We start from the raw sequence: 27390 nt of genomic DNA, 5'->3' as shown, positions 1-27390 counted from the left end.
CGGGACTAGAACCCGGTGTGCTGGCGCTGCAAGGCGGAGGATTAGCCTGTTGAGCCACGGCGCCGGCCTAAAATCACGTTGCTTTTGTTCTGCCAGAGATCCTGTCCCCAGACCAATTCTTTTTTTTTTTTTTTTTTTTTTTTTGACAGGCAGAGTGGACAGTGAGAGAGAGACAGAGAGAAAGGTCTTCCTTTTGCCGTTGGTTCACCCTCCAATGGCCGCCGCGGTAGGTGCGCTGCAGCCAGCGCAGTGCGCTGATCCGATGGCAGGAGCCAGGTACTTATCCTGGTCTCCCATGGGGTGCAGGGCCCAAGGACTTGGGCCATCCTCCACTGCACTCCCTGGCCACAGCAGAGAGCTGGCCTGGAAGAGGGGCAACCGGGACAGGATCGGTGCCCCGACCGGGACTAGAACCCGGTGTGCCGGCGCCGCAAGGTGGAGGATTAGCCTAGTGAGCCGCGGCGCCGGCTCCCAGACCAATTCTTATCATATCAATACTAGTATTAAAGTCACCTATTGATGTAATTATTTGAAAGGCAGAGTTACAGAGAGAAGGAGAGACAGGGAGAGGTCTTCGATGTGCTGGTTCACTCCTCAGCTGGCCACAACAGCCAGGGCTGTGCTTTGCCAAAGCCAGGAGCCAGGCACTTCATCCAGGTCTCCTTGGCGGGTGGCAGGGGCCCAGGTACTTGAACCATCTCCTACTTTCCCAGGTGTATTAGCAGGGAGCTAGATTGGAAGTGGAGCACCTGGGACTCGAACTGTTACTTGGATGGGATGCTGGTGTCATGGACGGTTCTTTAGCTGCTTTGCCACAGTGCCGGGCCCTGCAGCAGCATTTTATCCAAGCAGGAGGTTTAGATGAAGGATGTTACATGGAACAGAGAGAGAGAATAAGAGAGAGGACTGGGGCCAGCGCCAAAGCTCACTTGGTTAATCCTCTGCCTGCGGCGCCGGCATCCCATGTGGGAGCCAGGTTCTAGTCCCAGTTGCTCCTCTTCCAGTCCGGCTCTCTGCTGTGGCCCAGGAGGGCAGCAGAGGATGGCCCAAGTGCTTGGGCCCCTGCACCCGCATGGGAGACCAGGAGGAAGTACCCGGCTCCTGGCTTAGGATTGGCGTAGCCGTAGCTCCAGCCATAGCGGCCATTTGGGGGGTGAACCAATGGAAGGAAGACCTTTCTGTCTCTCTCTCTCTCACTGTCTGTAACTTTACCTGTCAAATAAATAAAAAAAAAAAAAAAGAGAGAGAGAGAGAGAAAGGACTTTCAGGTTTGTTAGTTTGCTTTCACTACTGATGTTTAACTGTTGTAGTTTTCTTTAAAAAAAGGAGGGGGAGCAGCGCCACGGCTCACTAGGCTAATCCTCCGCCTGTGGCGCCGGCACCCAGGGTTCTAGTCCCAGTTGGGGTGCCGGTACTAGTCCCAGTTGCTCCTCTTCCAATCCAGCTCTCTACTGTGGCCCAGGAGGGCAGCAGAGGATGGCCTAGGTGCTTGGGACCCTGCACCCGCATGGAAGACCAGGAGGAAGTACCCGGCTCCTGGCTTCGGATTGGCGTAGCCGTAGCTCCAGCCATAGCGGCCATTAGGGGAGTGAACCAACGGAAGGAAGACCTTTCTCTCTGTCTCTCTCTCACTGTCTAACTCTGACTGCCAAATAAATAAATAAATAAAGGGGGGGGGGATACTTGTTTATTTGCAAGACAGAGTTTATTTGCAAGAAGAAAGAGAGCTCTTCCATCAGTGTTTCACTACTCTCCCCCCACCCCCATGCCCCAAACAGCTAGGGCTGGGCCAGGTCGAAGCCAGGAACCAGGAACTCCATCCAGATCTCCTCCATGGGTGGCAGGGACTCAGGTACTTGAGTTTCCATCTGCTGCCTCCCAGGATGCATTAGCCTGAGGCTGGATCTGAAGTGGAGTACGAGGGACTTGAACCAGGCACTCTGATATGGGATGTGGGCATCCCAAGCTGCGGTTTAACCTGCTGTGCTGCAAGGCCAGCCCCAGCAGAGTTTTGTTTTTTTTGTTTTTTTGTTTTTTTTTTTTTAGTGCAAAATTGAATAGGAAAATGATCATTCACTTCTCAGTGGATCATTCTTACTCTCCAGGTGCTAGGGCTGCAACTAAGACTTGGTCCCCCCCCCCCCCCCCAGCGCTGTCTCAGCTGTCACTCACCTGATGCTCCTGGTCTGATTTGGTGTTTCTGTCCTGGGCTCAAGCTCAGCATTTGAGGTTCTCTGCTGGGCATTCCACTCACTCTGGATCTGCATAACCTCCATGTCCCACCTTTTGGACAACATCCTCTTGGGCTCCAAGTCCCAGCCACTTGATGACACCCTCCCCCTACCTTCTCCTCTGGCTCTTCCAGTCCTGCCCTTCTAGCATCCACCCTCTCCCTCCTGCCAAGCCTTCTTTCCTGCTCCTTCCCTTCCAGCTTGGACTGGTGCAGTAGCCACTCGGGTGGTCAGCAGCTCTTCTCCCTGGCCGCCTGAGCCTGCTCCCAGCCTTGCAGTCTGGTCTCCTTACCCTATCAGGTCTTCGCTGCTACACCCTCAGCATCACTTTCTTGTACTATTTGAGAAGTAGCCATTTCTAGAGTTTTCTCTTTCCCATCTCTGCTTTTGTTCCTTCATCTGCCTGTGTCTTTGATCCTTCAAGGTCAAACACTGCCTCCTGGAATGAACTCTCCTCTCTCTCTCCCAGTTAGAACTGGTCTCCCTCTTGCTCCTGGTAGCATTCTGTGATGGTCCTTTCTAGAATGGTTTACATCCCTAGTGAGTGCCCAGTACATGTCAGATACTATTGTACATACCCGTAGTTATACAGATATTCATAGTTGCCACTGCCAGCGGTAGCAGTCACCTGATCCTTCTGCTCATCTGTCCCTTGATCTCGGAGCTGGGCTGTGACCCTCCCCTCACCGTAGAGCAGAACAAAACCACAGATCAGACACTGGCCTTGGGAAGCATTCTCCCTGCAGACTGACCTGGAGAGGGGCCGGGTTCCTGCTCTTCTCCCACCGCGTGGGCGCTGCTGTCTTCCTGAGCCGCTCACTCTCCCACGCTGGGCTCCCGGTTCCTCCCGCTCCTCACCTGACTTCCCATGTGACTGCATGCCCTTCCTGTGCAGCCCTGGGGGGTGTGGGTCCCCGGGTGGGCAGGCAGCTCAGACCAGGAGCTTCCGGAGCAGGAAGGACCCATAGATGTTGAGTGGCTTGTCCAAGGGCACACAGCTGTTGGTGCCAAGCTGGCGTCGGAGCAAAGGGCCCTGGAGCCCAGTCCAGTGTTCCTTACCTGAGTGCTGGCACCTCGCTCCCACGTGACTGACACTCCCTGGCCATGCTCTGTGTAGATAATACCACCAGGCCCAAGGACCAGTGGCTGAGAACCTGAGATCACAGCCCAGGAGCCTCCTGAGATGGTCTCCCTGCTCCTCTGATGGGTTTATATACAGAGGGCAGCTCGCCAGTGCTGCCAGGGAAGACCTTGTCTTGGCTCAGAGTCAAGGCCGGGATAGCACCTGAATGCAAGGAAAAAAAAAAAATTGGATCATGAATGCCTTTGTAAGATACCTTTTTCTTCAAGCCTCTTCCTGGGTGATGGCGGGATGTCTGTAGGTCCAGTGCAGCTGTAGCCCCCATCTCTGAGCAGCGGGCCAGGTCGGTCCTGTGCACCTGCTCATCGTCCCTTCCCAGCAGGGCCTCTTGTGTGCCCCCCATCTCCCTTCTTTCAGGAGAAGCGATCTCTCTGTTGCTGCCTACAAGACTCCCAGCTGAGGCCATCCACCCACCATGACCTCCACATGCAGGGGCAGGCGACACTTGCCGTGCAAGGAGGGCCCTTCCTGGAGGCCCTGGAACCCCGTCTCCCCTGGGGAATGCCTGACTCAGATGTCCAGGCCTGCTCTGCTTTACAGAGGCCCACACACCCGTTCCCTGTCGTGACTCAGCACCACCCACCTCGCCTCCCACGGCTTCAGGGGCCACCTCCCAGCCAGCCGTCCCCTCGCCAGCTAGCCTTTGGGTTTGCCATACTGTCTCTCACCAGGGGCACTTCCCAGGAGGAAAGCCGGGAAGTGAACCCCGCATTTCTGACCCCCCTGAGCCCAGCTGCACGCTGAGGGTGAAGATGGGGAGAGCAGACCCCGGGGACCAGCTCTCAGCGTGCTACACAGTCTGTCTAGAATGTTCTCACCGTGCAGATGGCTCACTACTTGAGGACCTTCAGTGGAGTGCTTGGTGTATTGTCAAAGACCAGATATAAGCCTGTTTTTTCAGGCTTACCTCCCATTATTCACCGGTTTCAAGCATCTTCTTGGGGCGGCCCACTCAGTTTGCCAGGTGCACCGAGAGCTTCCACTCTCACACCCCGGCTCGCACTGCTCACCTGCCAGCAGTAAGCACCCCTCCTCTCCCCCAGTGCAGCCCTCACCTTGCTCAGGTTCAGCCTTCGTGGAGGTGCGGCCGGCAGGCCTATCTCCCCGCCCTGTCTGTCCCACGTTCTGTCGTCCTTGTCAATTGCTGCCTTGTGCGCACTGGGGTCTGGACCCCCTCGCTAGGCTGTGAGCTCCTGGAAGCCGGACCCTCAGCAGAACTCCACACGGAGCGTTGTGGATCCTCCACGAGGGTCTGTTGTGTGTGAGGGAGGGTGGGGGTGGGGAAAGAGGCGAGGACAGCACAATTCCTTTCAACCCCATTTGTCAACTGGGAGCCCATGCTTTTTTTTTTTTTCCCTTTCCCATTCTATCAGGTGGCTCGACTCTTTCATTTTGTCTCCTCTTTGGACCACAGAGAAGGGCAGGTAACCCGGCTGAGAGGTGTGACTAACTCCAAACTGATCCAGGAGCCCCCTCTGCCCCCCAGCACGTGGTCTGGATCAGAGGCAGGTGTCTCTCCTGCGTTGACACCTGTGTGTGTATGCGTGTGTGCGTCCGTGCCCGGCACACAGGGCCGGCCCTACTCCCTCCTCCTCCCGGAGCCTCTCTGTGTGTTCCTGTGGTAGCATCTAACATGTGATTAACTTACTTGGATTTTTTTTTTTTTTTTTTTTTTTTTGCCCTTTGTTTGATGCCTGGAGAATGAATTGAACTTGATGACTGATGCTATCGTGGCAGAAATTCTATCTCATCCTCTCCATTTGTTTGTTAATCTGGTTCTGTGTTGCAAGCAGGGCTCTGGGCTTCCGGCAGCATGTTGGTGAGGAGTCTGCTTGGCCTTGGTGGGGAGCATGTGTCACTATGAGATAAACTGTCAGGGGTGCGGTGCGCCGTGGGGTCCGGAAGGAAGTACTAACTCTTTGTGAACTACCAGCGGGAGCCAGGGTCCTGTTCTCCTGGCTTTGGTACCAATTGCCTGAGTCACTAAAACCTTTTGCCTTGATTCTCATCATCGCCAGTAGGAGGCATCCGATGTTGTGGGAAGTGAGAGCGGCTCAGACAGTGGGAGGCTCCCCTGTGACGTGGGGTGTCCCTATGGAGGAGGACCTCACCCAGGGTTTCAGTCACTCAGTCTCTGGAGAAGCCACACCTTCCTTCCCACTTTTTTTTTTTTTTTTTTTTAAGATTGATTTATTTAAAAGTCAGAATGACAGAGACAGAGAGAAAGAGAGATCTTCCATCACATGACTACAATAGCTGGATCTGGGCCAGGCTGAAGCCAGGAGCCGGGAACTCCATCCTGGTCTTCCACATGGGGCCCAAGTTCTTGGACCATCTTCCACTGCCCTCCCAGGTGTGTTAACAGGGAGCTGGATTGGGAGTGGAGCAGCCGGGACGCACACAGCATTCCGATGTGGGATGCTGGTATCACAAGCAGCAGCTCAGCCCGCTGTGCCACGATCCCGGCCCCCTCTGTTCTCTTTGTTGCTGTTGCGTTTAATTCTCCTGTCATTTTTTGTGTCCAGATGACATTTGTCAGCATCACACAAGTCCTATATTCTCAAAGTGGTGTGGCCTTCAGAGAGTGCTGTGGGTGTTACTGAGAATTACGTTGTACTGATTTCTCAGAGGTAATGTGTGTTCCCACTACAAACTTCAGAGAAGACGGAAGAGGGTGTGCGGTGAGCATGTCTCCCTCCTACCCAGCCCTCTGCTGACCCACTGGCTGCCCAAGAAATCCTGCAGCCTTTCAGCAGGCGCTTTCTCCAGGTGGACAGGAACTCAGTGTCCCCTTCGCAGACAAAGCTGCCATGACCTCAGCTAGGATGGGTTGAAGAGGCAGCAGCCCTCAGTGGTTAGAGACGCCGAGAAACGTAGCTGCCACCTGGGCCCTGCCTTCGCCCTCCACGTGGTCTCAGGGCAGTTCCAGTGGGGTTGCTCTGGGGGACTCTGCCTCCCCATGTGCACACCCTCTGTCCTGTGTACCCGGCAGGCCATGCACACTCCTTGTGGACACCTCTCAGCGCCCTGTTCAACAGGACACTCCTCGGGGATGGGATCCTGGGGGTGAGGACTCACTGCTGTGCCCTGCACCCAGGCAGCCGCTCAATAAATGCTATGTGTTTGTGCATTCAACTCCTTGATCCCTGATGCGTACCAGGTGGAGAGGGGGCTGCCAGAGCTGTGGCAGTCAGGAGGGGTGGCAGACCAACAGGCAGTGCGGGAGTTAGCTAAAACTGTGGGGAGCACAACAAAGAATAGGGTGCGTGGAGGGCGTATTACTATAGTCGGGTTGGTTGGCAGGAGCATCCCCCAGAAGTACAGCCATGTGTCATTGACTTTAAAATGCTATGGCTTCAGAGACATCATTGTCCTATGTCCTACTAAGAAAGCAAATACTGCCAATTAGGACACAAAGCTTTTCCACTTCAGGTTTATTTCTTCTTACTGAAAAAAACTGCTCTAGACTTACTTATAGTTCTATTGTGTGCATCACCTTTATTTATTTATTTATTAAAGATTTATTTATTTACTTGAAAGTCAGAGTTACACAGCGAAGGTGGAGGGAGGGAGGGGTCTTCTATCCACTGATTCACTCCCCAGTTGGCTGCAACAGCTGGAGCTGTGCCAGGAAGCCAAGAGCCAGGAGCTTCCTTTGGGTCTCCCACACAGGTGCAGGGGCCCAAGGACTTAGGCCATCTTCCACTGCTTTCCCAGGCCATAACAGAGAGATGGATCAGAAGTGGAGCAGAGCAGCCAGGACTCAAACCAGCACCCATGTGGGATGCCAGCACTGCAGGTGGCGGCTTTACCCACTATACCTCAGTGCCGGCTCCATGTGCATCACTTTTATACAATATGCTTAAAAATATTTATTTTAGATTTATTTATTAATTCGAAAGTCTGAGTTATGGGGATGGGGATGGGGAGGAGGGAGGAGATCTATGTTCCATCTGCTGGTTCACACCCCATATGGTCACAATGGCTAGTGCTAGGCCAGGCCCAAGCCGGGAGCCAGGAGCTTCTTCCAGTTCTCCCACATGAGTAGCAGGAGCCCAAGCACTTGGGCCATCTTGAGCTGCTTTCCCAGACCATTAGCAGAGATTAGCAGGATGCTGGATCAGAAATGGAGCAGGGGCCCATGCTGTGGCATAGCAGGTAAAGCTGCTGCCTGCAGTGCCAGCATCCCATATGGGCGCCGGTTCAAGACCTGGATGTTCCACTTCCAATCCAGCTCTCTGCTATGGCCTGGGAAAGCAGTAGAAGATGGCCCAAGTCCTTGGGCCCCTGCACCCACATGGGAGACTTAAAAGGCGCTCCTGGCTTCTGGCTTTGGATGGGTGCAGCTCCAGCGATTGCAGCCATTTGAGGAGCGAACCAGTGGATGAAAGAGTTCTCTGCTTCTGCCTCTCTGTAACTCTGCCTTTCAAATAAATAAATAAATCTTAAAAAAAGAAGAAGAAGAAGAAGAAGTGGAGCAGCCGGGATTGAACCAGCGCCCATGTGGGATGCTGGTGTCACAGGCAGCAGCTTACTCCCCGCTCCACAGCACCGACCTCTATTTTTCATAATATTTATTTATTTCATTTACTTGAAAGGCAGACCATCAGAGACAAACAAGGAGTAGGGTTGAGGGGAGAGGAACAGAGAGATCTTCATCTACTGGTTTACTCCCCAAATGCCTGTAGCAGCCAGGGTTGGGCCAGGCCACAGCTAGGGACCTGGACAACCATCTGGGTGTCCTGTATGGATGGCGAGGGGCCCAAGCACTTGAGCCATCATCTGCTGCCTCCAAGGATGTGTTAGCAGGATGAGCTGGGCAGCCCAGATTGTGGCTTAACCCACTGCACCATCTGCCCCTGGACAATCTTTTTTTTTTTTTTTTTTTTTTAAGATTTTATTTTATTTTTTGAAAGAATTGTTGGAAAAGAGGGAGAAACAGGAAGAGAAAGAAAAATCTGCCATCCCAAAACACTTGGGCCATCTTTCACTGCTTTCCCAGGCCATTAGCAGGGAGCTCAATCAGAAGTGGAGCAGCTGGGAGTCCAACTGGTGCCCATCGGGGTTGCTGGCACCACAGGTGGAGGCTTAGCCTACCGTGCCATAGCACTGGCCCCTACGCATGGATTTTAAAAAATGTTTTGCATCCAAATAAACTTATCTGTAATCCCATCTTCTGTGAACTTTTGGAAGTCCCCTTGTCTAAGTACAATAAATTGGTCTATATCTTCCTGCGCTCACTTCGGCTTCCTCATCTTCCAAGCTGCTCATCACCCGTCCTCTCCGAGTTCGCATACGACCGCCACGTGTCATTCCCGGGCCCTCCCAGCGTGTCCACGTATGACCGCCACGTGTCATTCCCGGGCCCTTCCAGCGAGTTGATGACGGAAGCTGCCATTTGCGCACTTCTCATTCATTCCGCCGAATCTCGTTCTGCCAGTTCTGATGCTGCCACCTCCTTGGTCATACCAAAAGGTGTCCATGGCATCTGGTTTTGACAACCAGGACCTGTATCCCTTCCTCAAGAGGTTCTTCTGTGGGCAGAACCCACCCCAGGCTCAGGGCTGAGGAGAGATGCACTTCAGAGCTGCTGGAAATGATTGACAGCAAATCTGGAAGTCCGTGGGTTCTGCATTGTCCCAGAGGCCTGGTGATGTTAAGGCGCTGAATGGGTGACTGATGCTTCCGACCACGGGATGTCAGGTCCAGGCAGGTGCCTCACACTCACGGGCAGAGAGCAGAGAGCAGGGCTCAGGCCTTTCTCCTCCTGCAACCAGGAAGAGAAGATACTTTTCCCAGCAGTCTCCCAGCCGATTTCTACCTCCATCCCCCTGGCCAGGGGATGCATCATCAGGCTGTCATCTGTAGCCATGGAATCTACTTTTTCTCACCATTTCAAGAATGTCCTTTGGACAGTCAACTAGCAGTGTATCCCACCGTGGTCAAACACATTTAGAAATGAGACACGGAGTTAAAGGACCCAAAACACTGCAGGACCGTGCAGCACTTTTAGCATGGTGACATGGCTCCCTGAATTACGTGTTTCAAAAATTAGGGAATCCAAATTTCTCCTTCCCCAGGTCAGGAACCCAGGGTTGCAGAATACCAGTGAACAAGTCTTGGTTGTTCCCAGGAGGCGGTGGTCCGGCTACCACAGTGCAGGTGCTCCAGAGCAGGGCCGAGGTGGCAGGGATGATGGACAGGGGTGAGATTCTCAGCAGAGGCTGAACAGAGCTGAGAGGGCTGCGGGCGAGGGGGACGTATTGACTTCTGCCATCCCAAATGGTTATGACAGGTAAGGGCTGATTTGTTGTCAAGACCCGTGTAGCCTGGCCACCATGACTGCCCATGACACAGGACTGGCTTGGAGCTGAGCTATTATTATCTCCTGACCTCTGCCACTTCGAGCCTTCATGACGCCAGCGATATTAGAGCTAGACCGGCCGGCTTCTAGGAGTGAAATTGAGCAGTTGACCAAGACAAGCGTGGAGGCTGCTTACTGCGGCTGTCTCTCAGATGTGTCGCTGAGCATCTGCAAGAACGGGTAGGCTCTGTTGACCAAGTTCGTCCCTGATCATCCGTTGGGGCTTGGAGTCACACGGGGCCCCCCTGGTTCTTTGGTCAGAAGTGACCTTTCTCTCTTTGCTTTCACCAGAGACTTGCATGTCTCAGGAAGCCACGTTTAGCATCATTGTCGCTGACATTTCTAAGTAACCGCTGTGCAGTGGCCTGCGATGGGGCTGTCAGAGGCATAATCTCATTGGATCCTTGCCACCGCTGGGGGATGCTCTTCTGCAGAGGAGGGCACTGAGCTGCAGAGAGGTGACCCACACGTCAAATGTTAGGACAGGAATTGGAATCCAAGTCTGACTTGAGAACCGTGGCTCTTCATCGTCAAGTTTTTGTGGCTTCTGATCTGGCACCTCTGCGTTGTGTGTACATACAACTTTTTACATTTCGTCAGCGCTTGAGCTAGGTTTTTGGTATTCCCTAACAGCGCAGTGTCTCTCCCATAGGAAACACACATAAATGGGTAGGTAGGGAACACATAAAAGGGTAGATCAGTGAGTGGTTTGCCCATGCATTAACCCCACATTGAACTCCTCAGCTATAATGACCAGAATATGTTCCCACTTGTTTCAGAGTCACTTTTTGTTCTTTAGTTATTAAGTTGCTTCTCAAGTCTTGATGTCATAGAAGATATTTCTAAGTAAAATAACTGTTTCTAAGTAAAAAAACAGTTAGGTTTGGAGCAGGTGTAGAACAGGTGGCTGCTCCAGCCTCCACTGTCTTGGGGGAAAAAAGAAAACAAAACCCAGCTGTTAACTTCTAGAATGTGAGGGCTGTGCCCATGCCTGGCATTGTTCTAGAGCAGGGTCTCGGGCAGCCAGGGTGATTTCTGTCTTTCCGCCTGCAGTGACCTGCAGGCACTCCTCGGCCCACATTTGTCATTCTCACTGTGTGCATGTGGTTATTTGGTTTTCTTTCTTTTCCTGTTAGTTTCCTGGAGACGTGGGCTTTATGTCTTTGGTAGGTTGGGAACTCATCTGGCTCCTGTTCTCGCACATCTTTGATTCTTCTAAGCTGTCTGCAAACCTCTCTGGTTCGCCCCTCCTCTTTTGTAAACTCCTTGTTTGCATTTATCTTTTTGTCTCGTCTGGATCTTACACTTCAGTGAATTGCCATGGCTGTGGCTCCGCTTTCATTTATTTTATTATTATTATTATTATTATTATTATTTGAAATGAAGCAAAACAAAACCCCAGACCCATCTCCCCTGTCTGAAAGCCTCTTCCCCAGCAGTTGGGCACCTGCCTGTGCCGTCAGCACCACCACCTGCCCCGAATGCCCCCTCACCCCCTCACTGGCTGCTCAGGTTCCAATGTGTTTGTTGTGCCCCAGGGTCCCCAGGTCCTCTAGACCATCGGAGCACTCTCCTTCATTACCAAGTAAAGGCCGTCTCCGCAGGTGCCGGCCCTGCCCCCAGGGAAGGCTGCACGACTCCCGACTCCCGTGCCCATGGCTTTGCCTGGTGCTTACTCACCTGTCACTGCTTACTCAGAGTTGCAGCCCCGTTCCTGTAAGCCCAGTCTCCGACCAGCCCCTGCCGCACCCCTGCGGCACCCATACGGCCTTGCCGCCATCCCCAGCCCTCACCGCGCTCCTTTCCACACTCAGGGGGGGCCTTGTCTTAAGTAGAGCACATTGCTTACCTAGAGCAGCTCCCCCTCGCCCGAGATGAATTCTGTGGCTCCCTCCGAGTGTGAAATGGCGCGGTCCCCAGGTTTTTGTTCATTTTGTAATATAGTTTTCCTTCCTGACTTATTGTCTTTTGGGTATCGTGTGGAGCACCAGTGCCCCAGAAGTGAAGGTGCTGTATAACAGTAACGTGCGGACGGATTAAGAAATGGCCGGTGTCCTATGTCTCTGAGAATACAGGTTGCATTTTCTTGCCTTTGAAAGGAGTAAGGACCGAGCATGTGCGTGGTAGGCTTTGGTTTTCCAGCCAGATGCTGGTGTAGTGGGAATTGAGGAGGACTTAGTCCTGCCTGGACTTTTATTTCTGCAAGCAAGCAAGAGAAGCAGCCGGCGACCTCTGGAGAGGGGTGGCCACTGCTTTGGCCCTGGGTCTGCCTGAGACTCTAGCTCGTCCTGGGGGCAGCTGAAGGAGCCCCAGGAGCAGTTGCCGCGCCCCCTGGAGGCCTCGGAGTGTTCCGGGGCTTGAGCCTCATCCAGCCATGCACTTGTCCCCCGCAGAGGTGTTCTGTGTCTTGCTTTCCCCCTTGCCGACCATCAGTGCTCCCTCTGGGCCCATCTCGTGCCTGAATCCCCCCACACACACACCTCCCCACAGTGAACCTGTGGGCCAGGCCCCTGACGTGTGTCCTCCTGTGTTGTGTTCAGGGACAGGGGGCTTTATCCGAGAGACTCCGGAGCTTCAGCATGCAGGACCTCACCACCATCAGGGGCGACGGCGCTCCGGCTCCCTCGGGACCCCCTCCACCAGGGCCCGGGAGGGCCAGCAGCAAGCACGGCCAGCCCAAGATGTCCCGGAGTGCTTCCGAGAGCGCTGGCAGCTCAGGTAGGTGTCGCTTCACTTCCCCTCTCCCATCCCTTTGCACTCCAGTCTCCTCGAGAGACATCTGGTCTACCGTGCAGCATGCAACGTGACTCCAGCCCCATGGACCTGTCACCATCAGAGATGTCCATCCCACCAGGCCAGGCCAGGGCAGGAAGCCAAAGGGTCCAGCCTCCTCCTCCTGACAGCCTGGGGAATTGACCATGATTGCTGGTGGTGCCTGGGCCCGCCCTAAAGACAACACACGCATCTGGACCTGGGCCTTGGGAGCTGTCGTTGTCCTCCTCTCTGACCCCACTCCCTCGGGGACTTACCTGTGTATGCTCCACCCAGGGCTCACAGCTGCCATGGGTCCTCTTTCCTACCTGCACATTTCCTGTTCCCTCTGCTACTCCACCTCTTCCTCCTCATCCCCTACCCTCCGTCCACCACACACACCTCCTGCCCTGCACACCGAGGGCCAGTCCAGCTCTGAGGTCCAATTCCAGCGCTGGCCACGGCCTCCGGACACCTCACCCCTCTCTCCTTTGCCCATGTCTGGGTGTCAGATGCCCACAGTGAGACTGACCTGGGGACTTCATTAAACATACAGAGTTTGGGCCAACCTGCCAGAGGCCTTAGTGGGTGCAGGGTGAGCCCCAGGCGCGTGATTGGGAACTCCTGGCATCTGATCCATCTGTGTGGGTTTCTGGCTCCCAGAGGGTAGGGGCGTGGACTCCAGGGCCGGGAACTGGGCCAGGACTTGTGGTTTCCTCACCTTGTCCCTTGCAGAGGTGACAGAGACCTTGGCTCGGGAGCTGAGCACGGCTGCCGCTAGCAAAGGGCCAATGGCTGGGGACAGGGGAACGGTCCGCATGGTGGGAGAGGTAGATATTGGACCACTAGTTTATAATCTGCAGCCTCATTGTGCGCCTGGTGGCAGCTCAGCCCTCATATACAAATGGGGGCATTTAGACCATCCCGGCCCTGACAGCATGCTGGGACGTGCAGCCTGCCTGGGAGCCCTGGGTACAGACTCCCTCGGGGGGTCTCAGGCACGAATGGAAAAGGGTGAACCCTGTGGCTGCTGTGGGGATGCGGATGTACGCTCAAAGCCAGGCTCTGCCCTAGGATGCCCGTCAGTTCCCCCACCTCCACCTGCACCTGGAGTCTCCGCTTTGCCTTTCCACAGCGTTTGGAGATTGTGGCTTTTCTGTTAGATTTTTTTTTTTTAACATAAAGATTTATTTATTTGAAAGGCAGAGTAACAGAGAGGGAGAGACAGATTTTCCATCTGTTGGTTCACACTTCAAATACCTGCAACAGCCAGGATTGGACCAGGTCTAAGCTGGGAACTTCCCACAAGGCTGGGCAGGGACCCAAGTACTTGGGCCATCGTCCACTGCCTCCTCGGGTGCAGGGAGCTGGATTGCAGGTGGAGCAGACAGGACTCGAACTGGTGCTCTGATAGGGGATGTGGGTGTCCCAGAGGGGCTTAGCCCACAGAGATGTGTTAACCCTGTCACTACTGGCAGGCAGCAGAGCAGGGTTGGGAGGTGGAGCTTGGTTTGCAGGGGTGAGTGACATCTCAGGGAGTGGTTGTCTCTTGGGGCACCCCTCTCCCAGGACCTTCAAGTGGGACCCCCCAGAGGCTGGGCAGCATCCACTCAGCATAACCCTCTGATTGTAGCAGTGGAAAGACAAAGGTTCAGGCCAGGGCACTGTCACAGGGTCACCCATGATGGGGGCGGGCCACAGTGGATCACGGCCTCCTCATGCCCAGGCCAGTGCCCAGGCCTCCCTGCGCGGGGCAGCCTCTGACCTCCAGTCACGGCTCCGGAACGAGGGGTGTAAAATGGAATAGGAAATATCTCCATCCCCAATCTGCTCCATGGCTACAGCAAAGGAAAACTCCCAGTTGGAAGGAAAAAGGGCCCCACTTCTGCGAGGCCCGGAGGGCAGAGGGGCACCACAGGGCTGCCGTTGCCAGGGGCAGCACCTCCCAGCGGTGGGACCCTGGCTCACTGTTCACCTTCTCCATGCTGCAGACTCCTTGTTTCCTTGCACTTGTGTGTCAGGCTGTGAGGGTTCACAAGGACCAGACTGAGAGTGCGTGGGGTCCCACCTGGTGCCAGGCCACTATAGCAGCCACGGTTCCTGTTCTTGGTGTGAATGTTCTCCCTGGAGGGAGCGCCTCTACTGCCGTGCGTGTACTGGAGAGGCCCACGTTAAATGGCCAGACCCTAGACTGGGGTCCTTGCTATGGCTGGGAAGTGGGCCCAGGTGGCCCTGTAGTCCAGCCCCTCTGAGTCCAACCTGCCAATATAGAGGGAGCCAAGTGGAGGAGACAGGCTCAGGAGGCCGTGCACTGGGCCAAAGTGCCACAGGGCTGGAATCCAGGCTCCTGCCCAGACCTCCCCATGCTGGGTTCTTGGGGCAGCCTCAGGACTGGGAATGTGAGATGTTTAGCATCTCTAAATGACGTCCAGAGCATCCCCTGGCCCTTAACATCTTTCTGGCCCAGTGCAAAGGACAGAAGGGTTTGGAATGATTTGTTTAGACTCTGGCTGAACTTTTGCACAGCAGGTGACATCCCCTGCCTGCCTCAAGGGACAGTGGGGAGCCCTCAGCAGCCGGGGTCAGGCATCAGCCATGAGAGCAGCTATGCTGTAGTGTGCCCTGGCCCCCCAACACTGCCTGGCCCATCACACCTGTGTGCTCAGGGGGCCGAGAGGGAGGTGCTGGCCCTGGGAGGGTGCTCACCACAGCTGCTCTGGGGCCTCAAACAGAAGCCAGCTCAGGGAGAAAGGCAAGTGAGAGATGGCCCAGGTCCTGACCGTGGGGCAGGAGCTCCTGGGTCAGAGGCTCCAGGGCTGTTGTACCCCCAATTTGAGAGTTGGGGTGCCAGTGAGGAAGCTAGCAAAGGAAGCCCAGCTATCCAGGGGTGCTGTGCTCGTCCCAGCTCAACCTCCTGGGAGAGCCGCAGACACCAGGCCTGGTCAGGTGAGGGAAGGGACCCTGGAGGAGGGGTGGACACTAGGCTTCCATTCTGGCTAGGAGTCCCTAGGCCTGTGCACACACGGCAGAGGCAACACAGCGAGGCAGACGTCACTGAGCGAACACCACCCTGGGCCACCCGTGCTCCGTCCTCAGCCTCAGAACCATGCTCGCAGTGCTGCCCGAGGCGGTTGCCAGCAGACGGTTCAACCATGGCACAAGAGGCAGACCCCATTCCATCCAGCTTGCCCCTTTGGAATAAAAGGGAGAGCAGTTATCTCTGTTCAGCCCCTATGTCTTGAGGTTGTGAGGAAAGAAGCCCTGGACAGGTGGCAGGTATTGGAGACACCGTGGGAGGAGGCCAGGTCAAGGGTGGTGGCTGCACCCCATGGACTTTCCTGTGCAGTCACTGGGAGCAGCAGGCTGAGGGGATGCCCAGATGGATCTTGCAAACCTGGAGCCCGGTGCAAACAGCACAGAAGAGAGTGTGATGTTGTGTAACCGTTTATGTAGAACAAAATCAGAGTCTTGCAAGCAGAACAGGTTTAATCCAAAAGATTAACTGAATGTTAAAATGTTAGAATTGTCGCTCCGGGAAGGAGAACGTGCATGGCATATGGGATATACTGTGAACTGAGATGGAGATCCACTCAACCCCTGCATCTTTTTTTAAAATAACATTTATTTATTTTCGTCTACTTGAAAAGCAGACACAGAGAAAGAGATAGATATCTTCCATCCGGCTGGTTCACTCCCCCAAATGCCTGCAACAGCCAGGGCTCAGCCAGGCCAAAGCCAGGAGCCAGAACGCCATCCAGGCGTCCCACGTGAGTGGCAGGGGTCCAGTTACTGAGTCCTCATCTGACGCCTCCCAGGTGCATTAGCAGGAAGCTGGATCAGAAGTGGAGTGGCCAGGACTTGAACTGGCTCTCCGATATGGGATGCAGGCGTCCCAGGCAGCAGCTCACCCGGCTGTGCCACAGCATCGCCCCTTGAGGAAGGAAGTGCATGGCAGCACGGGAGGACAGTGGGAGGGAGCACAGACTACTTGAGTGGTTGCTTTACTCTGCGAACTCCTGGTAGGCAGACATGTGCTCTGTGCTTTCCTCTGTAACTACCCCTGCCCAGTGGCCTGGCGCCACGCGGTGTGAGGAGGACACGGGGTATAGGGGAAAGATGGGTCTTTCCCTGTGGCCTTCAGCACCCGGGATGGAGCTGGGCAGTGTACCTGACCCGCCCCTCCCCCACCTGGAGCGGCGGGTCAGGTACACTGGGAGGTATATAATGAACGCCTAGCATTGCACACAGCAGGGGGAGAGTGCTGAAGCAACCCTGGCCTTCCATGGACTCGGGGTCACTCTGTGTATTCAGTGAGTACCTGCTGTCTGCCAAAGCCCAGATCTGCACCAGGACCACTGTGGCACTAAGACATGGCAGCCCGTTAGGCCCTCAGCCAGCTGCCCAGGCAGAGTACTGAGGGGTTCAGAGGTCAACCAGAGCAGGTCCCTGGAGAACTTCCGAACCACAAGTAGAGAGGAGGTGGCTCTGGCAGGGCGGTGGGAGTTACTTCCCAGAGAAGACTTTGATGTGAGCATTGGCCCCGCACCCCAGAAATCCCCTTCCCTGCCCTGGTGTCTCTGCAGAGACCCACAGTCCTCGAAACCCCTTATTGAAAACACTGGGGTGCCCACACCTGTCCGGGGCCTCCCCGTTTACCTGGGACTGGTTCCTGTCTGGTGGGGGCTGTCACTGACGGCGCCCGCCCCGTTCCCACAGTGTGCACCTGCTGCTCCACCTGCAGGACCCGGAAAGGTAAGTAGGCAGCCAGCCTGTGGCCAGTGTGCTGGACTCACGCCTTGGGACGAGGCTCTAACCCTGAGCTGGACCTGACCCTGGGGCTCCCTTTCAGCTGCATGCTTGGGGGCGGGCCAGGAGGTTAGCTCCTTGAAACAGCAGGCACGCAACCTCAGAACTTCGGTGGCCTGGGAGTTAGGACAGCTTCACTAAGTGACAAGGCCCCTCAGTCAAGACACCGGCCAGGCGGAGCCCCCCGAAGGCTTGACTGAGCCCCGAGGATCCATTTCCAAGATGGCTTTTTGTGGCTGCTGGCCAGAGGCCTCAGTTCCTCACCACGTGGGCCTCCCTGGGGCTGCTTGAGAGTCTTTACGACAAGGCAGGTGGCTTGGCCCAGAGCAAGTGGTCCGAGGGGGTAGGGCAGGCAGGAAGCCGCAGGGCTGTTGAAGTGGTACCTGCCTTACTCTGCTGGAAGCAAGTCGCCAAGGGCAGCCCACCCGGAAGGCAGGAGAACCAATCCCTGCCTCCTAAGGGGGGAGTATTGAGGAACGCGTGGAGACATTTTCCACCCCTAGCAGGGCCGGGCTTCCTTGTGCTCTGAGCCAGGTGGACACGGGAACTAAGAGCCTCCGCTGCTTCTGGTCCTGGTGCAGCCAAGGGAGCCCAGGTCCTGCTTTGCCACTTACTGGCTGTGCGACTTTGCGTGAATCACCTAACCTCGCCGAATTTCCTCTTCCTAAAGTGGAGACGAAGACCCCTGCTTTCCCACCTCTCCGCACCGTTGTGAAATGCTGTGAAAGGGCTTTTTGCAGTTTTATTATCGTAGCCTGGAGCAGCCAGGAGACCCTGGGAAGAATGGATGAGCCAGGGATCTCCCAGCGCTGCTCGGAGATGCCTGCTGTGCAGGGGTGGCTTGGTGCACAAGGCCACCGTGCTGGCCTTGCTGCTCTCTCATGGCCTGTCCAACCTTAACCAGACATCAGGGAGTAGCCAGGGGCCCAGGGTAGTCCTTTCACCCTGCCTGGCTCCCCCGTGGAGGAGCTGCCTTTGGCCCAGAAGACAAGAGAGGCCCCACCTGGCCTGCAGCTGCTGGCCGGTGGGAGGGGAGGGAGGAAGGCAGGCGCGCACCGTGGCCGTAACCACCTGTGCTCTCGGCCCCGGTGCCGCTGAGGCGTGCAAGTCGCTCCCACATGGCTGGAGAGTGGAGGACATGAAATGGCATTCAATGCAGTGCCCTCCATTCCTTTAATTTTTATTCCAAAGGCAGAGACAGAGCCTGACGGAGATCTTACACCTGCCGGTTCGCTGCCCAAATGCCCACAGGAGCTGGGGGTGAGCCAGGCCAAAGCAGTAGCGTGGAACTCAGTCCAGGTCCTGCCCCGGGCAGTAGAGACCCAGATACGTGAGCAATCACCTGATGCCTCAGAGGAAGCTGGAACCGGAAGCGAAGCCAGGTCTCGAACCCAGGCATTCCGATATGGGATGCAGGGGGTCCAGGTGGCATCTTTAACTGCCGCAGCAAACGCTCACCCCGAGTGCTAAGCTTCTTAAGGTCTGCCAGAGACCAGGGCAGGGTTTGGAGGCCATAGGGAAGGCCAAGGTGAACAGGTAGGGGGCGCTGGTGGTGCCCTACCCCAGCTCCACTGAGCGGTGTGAGGCCCGTGTCAGAAATACAGGGACTGACGCAACCCTTGCCGGCGCCAAGCACTTGGACTTGGGCCTCGTGGACATGCTGGAGCGAGGGAAGCAGCCACACAGTGCCCGTGGTCCCAGGCCGCCATGGCTGTTGCTGTTCTCCCTTTGTGATTCTGCGGTTAAATTCCACGGGCCATGCCCAAAGCATGCTGTCCCTCAGGGAGCCGGCAGGGCCCAGCCGCCTTCCCCTCCACCCTCTCCTCCCAGCCCTCGCCTGCCATGACACCTGTGGTCTCACTCAGAGGCTGCCCTGCCAGTGCAGAACGCAGTGGTGATTGGCGGCTGCTTGTGCGAGGATCCAGCTGGGGTCGGGGGCAGTTCTGGCTCCTCATCCTAGGGGGACAGAGGTCGTTAGGGAGCTGGCAGCGGGTGGGGGCTGCCCGGAGCCCCCCAGCTGGCCTGGCCCTGACCGCCTTCCGCCCCTGCCTCTCCGAGGGCCCAGTGCACACCGGGTACCCTTGCGTGCTCCCTGCCTCTCGCCGAGGCCTGCTCGCAGGGAATCGTCTGATCAGCCGCCTCCCCCTTCCCACTGTGGCCTTGGAAAGAGCTCTGCGCTCCTTCCAGCTCTGTGTGGCTGGAGTGTGAAGGTGGGGACAGCTTGTCTTGCCCCGGGGGCCCAAGGCCAACTCCCACACAGCAGTGCGGTGTGGGAACATGACAGCTGGGGTGGGGAATGTCCCGGACACTTTCCTCCCGGTCCCCTGAAATGACAGCCTGAGGCAGGGGCTGCTCAAGCGAGACACCAGGCAGGTTCAGGTCACTGCTGGGGACGGACAGAGCCCCAGGATCCCTGCGCAGAGAGGGAGACGTTCCTGGCTTTCCCAAACCAGGAACATGTAGTGGGGACGCAGAGTAGGGGAAAGGAAAGACGGGCGTCCTGGAGGCCCAGGGCGGGGACGGCGGCGACAGAGCAGCACGGCCCCCAGGAGCAGTGGATGGCAGGTGCAGCCCCTGTTCTAGCAGCTTCCAGAGTGTTCTCTCCCCCCACCTCTGCCCCCTTCCTGCACCTGTCAGTGGGCTCCCTCTTGTTTCCTGCATGCCTCTGCCTCTGTGCGCTTCTAGATTTCCAGCCCCCACGCCCCCACCGCCCTCCCTCCCTCCCTCCCCTCCTTTCCCTGTACCACTCGGATGCCAGTCATGGAGGTGCCTCCGGCCTTTCTTAAAAATCAAGTGTGTGGGGCGCGATTTCATCCTTTATTGCAGTGAGAGGTTGATAGAGAATGGATGTGGATGAATCGCCTTTTATCGAGGGTGTCCCCGGGCAGCTGCTCCGACTCGGGCGGGAGGAGGAGCTGTCCGAGGTTGAGAGCACGAGGAGCGGGGTGCGCGTGTGCCCCTTTCCTAACACGCTCTTCTCTTCTCTCTCCTTGGTGGCCGTTGGGGACGCGGATGTAAGTGTTCCAGACGGGCGCACCCTTCTTCCGAAGCATCTGCTGCCTTCCGTTAACACTACAGCTAGCATGTGAGCCGTGTGGGCTGTGTTTGCTAACCCCGGGGCACGTGTCTCTGTGCTGTGGCGCGGGGCGGCCCAGGGCTCTGCTCTGGCCTCTGAACCATTCAGAGACTCAGCCAGTTTCCCCGTCCCTGCCCTCCCCACAGAGGGAGGAGGGAGAGCCCCAGCCCAGCCCGCTGTAGCCTTGTTGATCAGAAGTGCCAGCCCTCGCCATGGAAGGCGGCAGGGAGCCACCCTCCCCTAGTGGCCCCCCAGCCTCAGGCACCCTGGCGGCAGCTCTGTGTGGGCTCCAGGCCTCGGTTTGGAACCTTTTATGGCGTGGGTCCTGAGCTTGCGTCGGAGCACCGAGGTGTGGCTAGCGATGCCCTTTAGGGGTGCACCAGGGGAGGGGACCTCTTGGCTGGCAAATTCTGTGTCGGTCTCTAGGGACAGGAAGAGTGAGGAGGCGCATGGTGGCATTTCCCAGGTGCCACCCCCACTGGAGCTGTGTTCTGCGGGGTTGTCCCCCCACCCCTCCCCCGTGTATACTCCTCCCTGTTCCAGAAATGGCTCGCGTCTGCCTGTGGGGCTACATAGGGTATGTAGAATCAGAGTGAGAAAAGTGGAGCTTGGAGAAGAAAGCAGGAGTCGGGGGTGAGGTGTCAAGGCGTGCCCTCGAGTGTGGATTGGCGAGGACCCTGGGCTGGCTCGCAGCCCCTGCGAAGAGGGAGATGCAGTTAGGTAAGAGGTGCGTGTGCAGAGGCACAGGCTCAGGCCAGTGCCCCACCCCTCCCGGGGTGCAGGTTCCTGCTTGGCAGAGCTGGTCAAGCTGCTTCTGCAGTTCCTGCCTTGGTCTGAGAGCTTTTAGTGCAGGAAGTCCTGTGCCTTATACCTCCTGTCCAGGAGGAATTTCTTGATGATGATGGGTTTCAGGGCTACGACTTGGGATGAGAGATGTGAGCTCAGGAGCCCCCTTGGTTTGGCTGATGCGTTAGCCACTGTGCCCCGGCCCTAGGCCAGGTGCTCAGACAGGTGTGTGTAGCAGAGAGGACTAGCTTCCGGTCAGGCCTGACACAGGAGCCCAGGGCATGCTGCACAAGCATTCTGGGTATTTGCGGAGGGCTCCTGGAGTTGCAGATTCTTGTGTTCAGCATGGTCCCGAGAATCCATCTGTTTGGATAGGGAAAGAGCTGGGGAACAACCTAAACCTGGGGTAAACAGGCTGACACATGGAGCAAAAAGAGAAAAAAAAAAATCAAAGGAGTGTTCAGGATCTGAGGCCTTTAATAAGGCACAGTCTAAACAAATCCCTCTAAGCCTGCAATTCCATTTGAAAAGCTTGCTCCAGGCATCTGTGTGCTCCTGCTGCCCTCTGCTGGCCAACTGGGAGCACAGCAGCAGCCCCTGGTAAAGCTCAAGACTAGGGTTCAGCGGTTTTTACTCTGCTCCTGGTGCTGTTTCAGTCTAGCCAGACCCTGTTGACGGCGATGGCACATTTGGTGGCTGCATACATTTTTAGGAGCAGGAGCAGATGTTCCTGGAAGCGCCCTGGTGTCGTGTCTGTCTGCAGACATCAATGGCTGGAGCTGACGAGCTGAGGCCCTGTAGCTCTACTGGCCGTCTATCTAAGAGGCATGTCTGTGTCTGTGCATGTCAGATAAGCCAGGCACGGGCAGAAAACGTCCTCCTGGCTGGATGACATGGAGTGCACGTTAGCATTTAATACTTGAGAAATACTGTGCCTTCAGCAACGGTCATCCATTCAGGGGCTTTTCCTGTGCACTGTTCAAGGCTGACTGCGTTGTCGTTTTTGGTGGGGGAGGGGAGGCTGCTGTCAGCTCCTCCTTGCTGGGACCCTCTGCTTCTCTAGGACTGGCCCTAGGAAATGAAACCCTACAAAGCTTTCTGGCCGCTATCCCTATGGCTTCCTGGCATTTTACACGCCATCTCTTAAGAACGCCCAGAGCTGGATCTGCAGGTGCAGTGCGCTGCCGATGGCTTGTGTGAACACTGCCGAAACCGTGCTTCTCTCTTGAAAATGCAGCCCTGCCCTTTCTACAGGGTCTTTCCCCAGCGTTGCTCTGCTGTGGAATCAGGCCCGCGCCACACGGCTCACCAGGTCTGCTCCCATGGTGTCGCTCTTCCCCGAGGGACGTGACGCAGCCCTACTGAGTAGCTCGATTCTGAGCGGGTGACTCTTTTTGGGCATAAGGTCGGGGGACTTCACAGTCCCCAGGGTCCTGCAAGGAGGACACTGGGGCCTTGGCTGTGCTAATAACCAGGCCTGGCTCGTGTGCTGTGTGCCTAACCCCGCCCTTCCTCGCTCCTTTCAACACTGATCCCCTCCATGCTGTGCTCTGTCTCTTCTGTGTAGATTGTAAATGGACATTAAGTGGTTGAGGGAGACGTGAATGAGGGTGGTGTGAAGGCATGGGACCCCCACCAGGTCCAAAACCCACTGGCATTTTCTGACGAGGAGGAGGAAGACCTGCTGGATTTCATGTACAAGTATAAGGCGCCTCGAAGGACGGAATTGCCCCTGGAGGTACACAGTGTCTGGGACTGCGGGCTGGAGCATGCGTTTGGCACCCGCATGTCTGCAGTGGAGAGATCGTCCATCAGGCGGGCAGGACACGTCCCTGGGTGGTGGCCAGCTACCTGCCAGGGGGAGAAGATCCTACTAATTTTATTAAGGAATAGGAGAAGCAGCCAAGAAACTAAGACTTCTTTGGTTTTGTTTTCAAATATTAACAATTACTAACCTGGTATGCAAACAGAGTGTTCCGGGGGGGGGGGGAGAAAAAAACTGAGTGGACTCGACAAGTCTGTATAAATAAGACATCTGCCTTTCTAAGACACAGCACAGTGCCTGGTACACAGTGGCAGTCCATAGAGTGTTACTAGAAGGGTACAGCCCTTTCAGTTATCAGAGCCAACACACTGGGCCCGTATGCTATTGCCAGCTGCACATGGGAGTGGTGATTGGGCAGCAGGAGGGCTGAGCCTGAAGATGCTCAGGCTTGCTCCACGGCAGTGGGGAGCCACCTGTCACAGGCTCAGGGGCAAGGCCAGAAGAATCAGGGGTCCCAGGGCGTCCCTCTCTGCCCCTCTGGTTTTTCCATCCCCCACCTGCTGAGTCCTGGGGCATGAGGCAGGTTGGGACATCCCCCCGACACACACTACCCTGTGAGACTCATCCAAGGAGATGCCTTGAAATGTTCCCTACACAGGCACAGTGGCCTAGCCTTCCCACTCACACTGGGACGGTAGTTATGGCCACCTCCGTGTGCAAGAATTCGTCTGACTGCTTTGCAAGGTAAGGCATGTGGGGGCCAATGCTGTTACTGTTGGAGCCCACCTGGGCACGACAGCCTGGCAGCCTCATGATGGGAGAGGAGCCCAGCCAAAACATTCTAGGGCCCAGGGGTTTGCTTAAACGTCTTGCAAAGAGGTGGGTTATGAAAAAGGAGAGGTTGTACCAGTGTACTTCCGCCCAAGTCCAGGCGATCGGCTGCATCCCGAGGATGCTTGTTCTCTGGTTGATGTGCTCCCTCCCTTCTCTGCGGAGGCAGTCACCAGGAAATGGCGGGGAGCCTCACCCAGGTCCGCCCTCAGAAGCTCAGAGTCTGGTGGGAGATGGTGAGCGGAGCGCTCTGCTGTGGGGTGGGAACGCCGCGGCAGAGCAAAGGCCGAGTGACGAAGCCTGGTTGTCAGTGCACGATGGGAGAGGGGCCTAGGAAAACCTGTGCAGAAGAGATTTGCGCTGTGTCCTCAGGACTAGAAACATGCCAGACGAGGGAGGGAAGGGCTTCCGGTGAGCAGACAGGCAGGTGTGAACACGCGGGGACAGAGAGGTTGTGTGCACTTCCGGGGAGATGGCCAGACACGACCGAGGGTGGGCTGGGGCCAGCGTGTGCACAGCTGCAGTGCTATGCCGGTTTCCCCCTTTCTTTCACTGTGCTCTGTGAATCTCCCAGGAGGGGGGCCCTGAGAGCCATCCCTGGGGGAGAGGAGTTAACCCTTCATACTTCCGGGCGGTGCTTGCCTCTGCCGTGTGGTCGGTGGTGCACCGACGTGTTTCCCATCCAGAAGCGGGAGTTTGAAGCAGAGAGAGAGAAACGCGAGGCCGCCTCCCAGCGGAAGTAACAGAAGCCGGGGAGAGATGGGGAGGCATTTCTCCCGCCTGAGTCACTGGTGACCACTTTGTTCCCAGGGTGGGAACGAGAGGCGTCATCCCTCCCCACGGCCACTCACCTGGGAACTCGGGGGAATTAGGAGGGCGGGCAGGTGGCCGCGGGAGGTGGCACTGGCCTTCTCTGCCGTGGCTCAGCTCCAGGGGGATGCTGGGATCAGGCTCAGGGGCCGCCTCCTTGGTAGAGACTGAGAGGAAGGCCCCAGCCCTGCCAGCAGCCTCGCAAGTGTGCCTTTGGCGAGGAGAGCAAGCTGGGTCCACGCACACGCCTCCAGGCGCCGTGCCCACGAGACCGCACGTTTCTGTCCCACTGAGGGCCGCTCCTCTGTTCTCTCTGCCAGGCACCGCCTAGAATCCTTCGATCTCGCTTCAGGAAGAAAAGTACCTCATCCTCGACCACTGAAACCACGTGAGTGAGAGGAGCCAACGGCACCGGAGCCACAGAACGTTTCTCTCTGCCTTAAGAGCTACTAACAACAGAAATCCGCAAGCTGGGTGTGCTTTGAGCGTGCAGCCTCGCAGCCGTGGCCTTTCTCTCTCCCCCAGCCCCCGTTAACGAGTTCTGTTCCTTTTGTCGCTGTCCTTCTCCTTGGTTCGCGGGGGAGAGGCTGAAGGGAAGGGGTGGGGGGGTGACCTGTGAGGTCCCTGAGGTTGGTGGTTGCCCACGACTGGCTCGCCACGGCACCCAGCGGCGTGTTTTCAGAGAGGCGGCACTGCCCTGACGCTACTGAGATGTACATGTGTAATTTATCTGTTGCCTACTTAGTTTTTAGTCCTGTACATGCAAACCAAGCAATTTTTTTTAAAAAATCTTTTTTTTTTTTTGTTCTTGGTACTAATACTTGGGACTATGATGTACATATTTATGGCTTTTTGCTTAACATAATGGACTTGCAAGGGCTGCCAGAGGTTCTGATATGTGAGAAAACTGCAAAAACAGACATGTAAAAAGAAAAAAGAATTGATTCAAGAAAATGTCTCAGATGTGCTTGTGAAGCTTCCAAATGTAACTCCAGCAAGACATCCCTCTCCCTGCCCTTCAGAGAGCTGGCTCGTCGGAAGGCCGCAGAGGCTGGGAGAGGAGACGAGAGGGGATGTTCTGGCAACAGAGATGGGTGTGGCGAGAGGTCCGAGCAGCTTCCTGGGATTAGAGTCCCAGGAAGTTCGTCTTGGGAGTTTCTGAATCCTCCCAGGGAACCTATCCTTGCCTTCAGCAATGGCTCAACTCTGGCAAAATTTCGTGGGGATGGGGACCCCCAGAGCTGCCGGGAGGAGTACTGGAGTGTCTCCCAAGTGCATAGTGAATGGCCATTTCTCCTTCACAGTGACCAGAGCCGCAGCTGACTGCCCCAGGCGGAAGAGCTTACAACCTGAGCACCTTGTTTTAGAGCACATTAGGCAACAACAAAAACCTAGAACTCTGCTGTTTCAGATAAGCTGTAAAGTAACACCCACGGCACGTGTGCAACCATCCAAACAGTGGTTCTAGCAGCGCTTTAGAGGCTGAGACCTTTATGGGTAAGACCTGGTAGCTCACATCCAAGCAGCATCACTCCTGGCCTGTGTAGAACATGGTTGTGTGTGTGTATGTGTGGGGGGCGGGGGTTGACGCTCGCAGCCCTCTAGGTGTTAAGGAATGTTTTACACAAGGCCGGACTGCTCAGTAGGGGACTGAAGTCTGAGAGGAAAAGAATCTGGTTGGAATAGCACCGTGCTCTCCCCAAGAAAGCTGAGCTGAACCACAGGACCAGCGCACCTGTGCTTTGAGTTGGTGTGTGCTTCCAGTGTTAACGCCTGCAGTGGCCGCAGCCCAGTTACTCGTAGCGTGTGGACCGTGTGTTGGTGGACGTGCCTAGAGGACTAGAGAATCCGTGTTGTAGACCACACGGAACCTACTGTCAGCCCAGCTAAACTGTCAGCCCACAGGCCCACCTAAATACCACCCCCTTACACAGCCATGCAAACACGCACACACGCTTCGGTGGCCTTGGCTGACGGCACATTAGCTGGATCTTAGCCACCCAGAAATTGTTTGACCTGATTGTTGCCAGATGTACATACTGAAGTCCCTTCTTCCTACAGTTCCTCTGATGGTGACTTTGCATTTTACAAAAAGACTTAGGAAAATAACCCAAAAGCCAGCTGGAGGCTGAAACGGCTAACAGACGCTGTCAGCCCCTTGCCTGCACCCCACACCCTCCGATGCCTAAACCCGTTAGGAAAGGCAGGCATCATGGACTCACTCCAGAAGGAAATAGGCCCTTTCAGATGTGTTTGCTTGTTACTTGGAGCTAGGATGGACAGAAACGAGTGCAAAAAAGCTTACGTTAAGCAGCTTTTTAGCAACTTTCATTTTGCCAAGATACTTAAATGCCTTTAGCAGCAGAATTTAAAATCCGATAGTGAACAAGCTCTGTTGTCACCATTTTACAATGGCAAGTTATAACCAGTACAGGCTATCAAGTTTGCACTCAACTATGCCAAAAAAAAAAAAAAAAAAAAAAAAGTTTGACACACTCTACTTTTCAGACATGTTGTATTATTCTCATTCAAGATGAAATATAAAGGTCTCCAAACTGCTGTCTTAATGTACATGTACCGTTTTCTTCCTGCAAGTGTTGACTAGCGAGTTGGCTTCTTTCTTAAAGACACTCACTGTACAACTGAGAGCAGCTGTCATATTTCTGGCAAAATGTGTTTACTGATCCAACGGGCTGTATATTTGTGTGTGAACTGACATAAAATGTGAATGCCTATCAGTGTACATGTAGTGCTGTGGTGTTGTCTGAAGGATAGAACTGAATGTTTTTAACTTACTGACTTATTACACACAGGCTGTTTACAGAAGGC

General features: G+C 55.6%; 1 protein-coding gene across 3 annotated transcripts in view; it reads left to right on the top strand.

The window, feature by feature from the left end:
- The window catches only part of REEP1 (receptor accessory protein 1), a 113161-nt gene extending 86078 nt beyond the window's left edge, over window positions 1-27083 (top strand). The window contains exons 6-9 of one of the 3 annotated variants that reach the window (XM_062209805.1): window positions 12277-12454; window positions 17204-17239; window positions 22742-22893; window positions 24882-27083. In XM_062209805.1, the coding sequence (XP_062065789.1) occupies window positions 12277-12454; window positions 17204-17239; window positions 22742-22893; window positions 24882-24953 (438 nt within the window). In that variant the 3' untranslated portion in view covers window positions 24954-27083. The remainder of the gene's footprint in view (window positions 1-12276; window positions 12455-17203; window positions 17240-22741; window positions 22894-24881) is intronic. The other 2 variants (XR_009867818.1, XM_062209804.1) reach the window with 2 other exon arrangements.
- Window positions 27084-27390: the final 307 nt, after the last annotated feature.

The sequence above is a fragment of the Lepus europaeus genome, chromosome 13, assembly GCF_033115175.1.
Source record: "Lepus europaeus isolate LE1 chromosome 13, mLepTim1.pri, whole genome shotgun sequence".
NCBI lineage: Eukaryota > Metazoa > Chordata > Mammalia > Lagomorpha > Leporidae > Lepus > Lepus europaeus.
The sequence above is the reverse complement of the archived record's forward strand: the minus strand, read 5'-3'. Positions and strand labels throughout refer to the sequence as shown.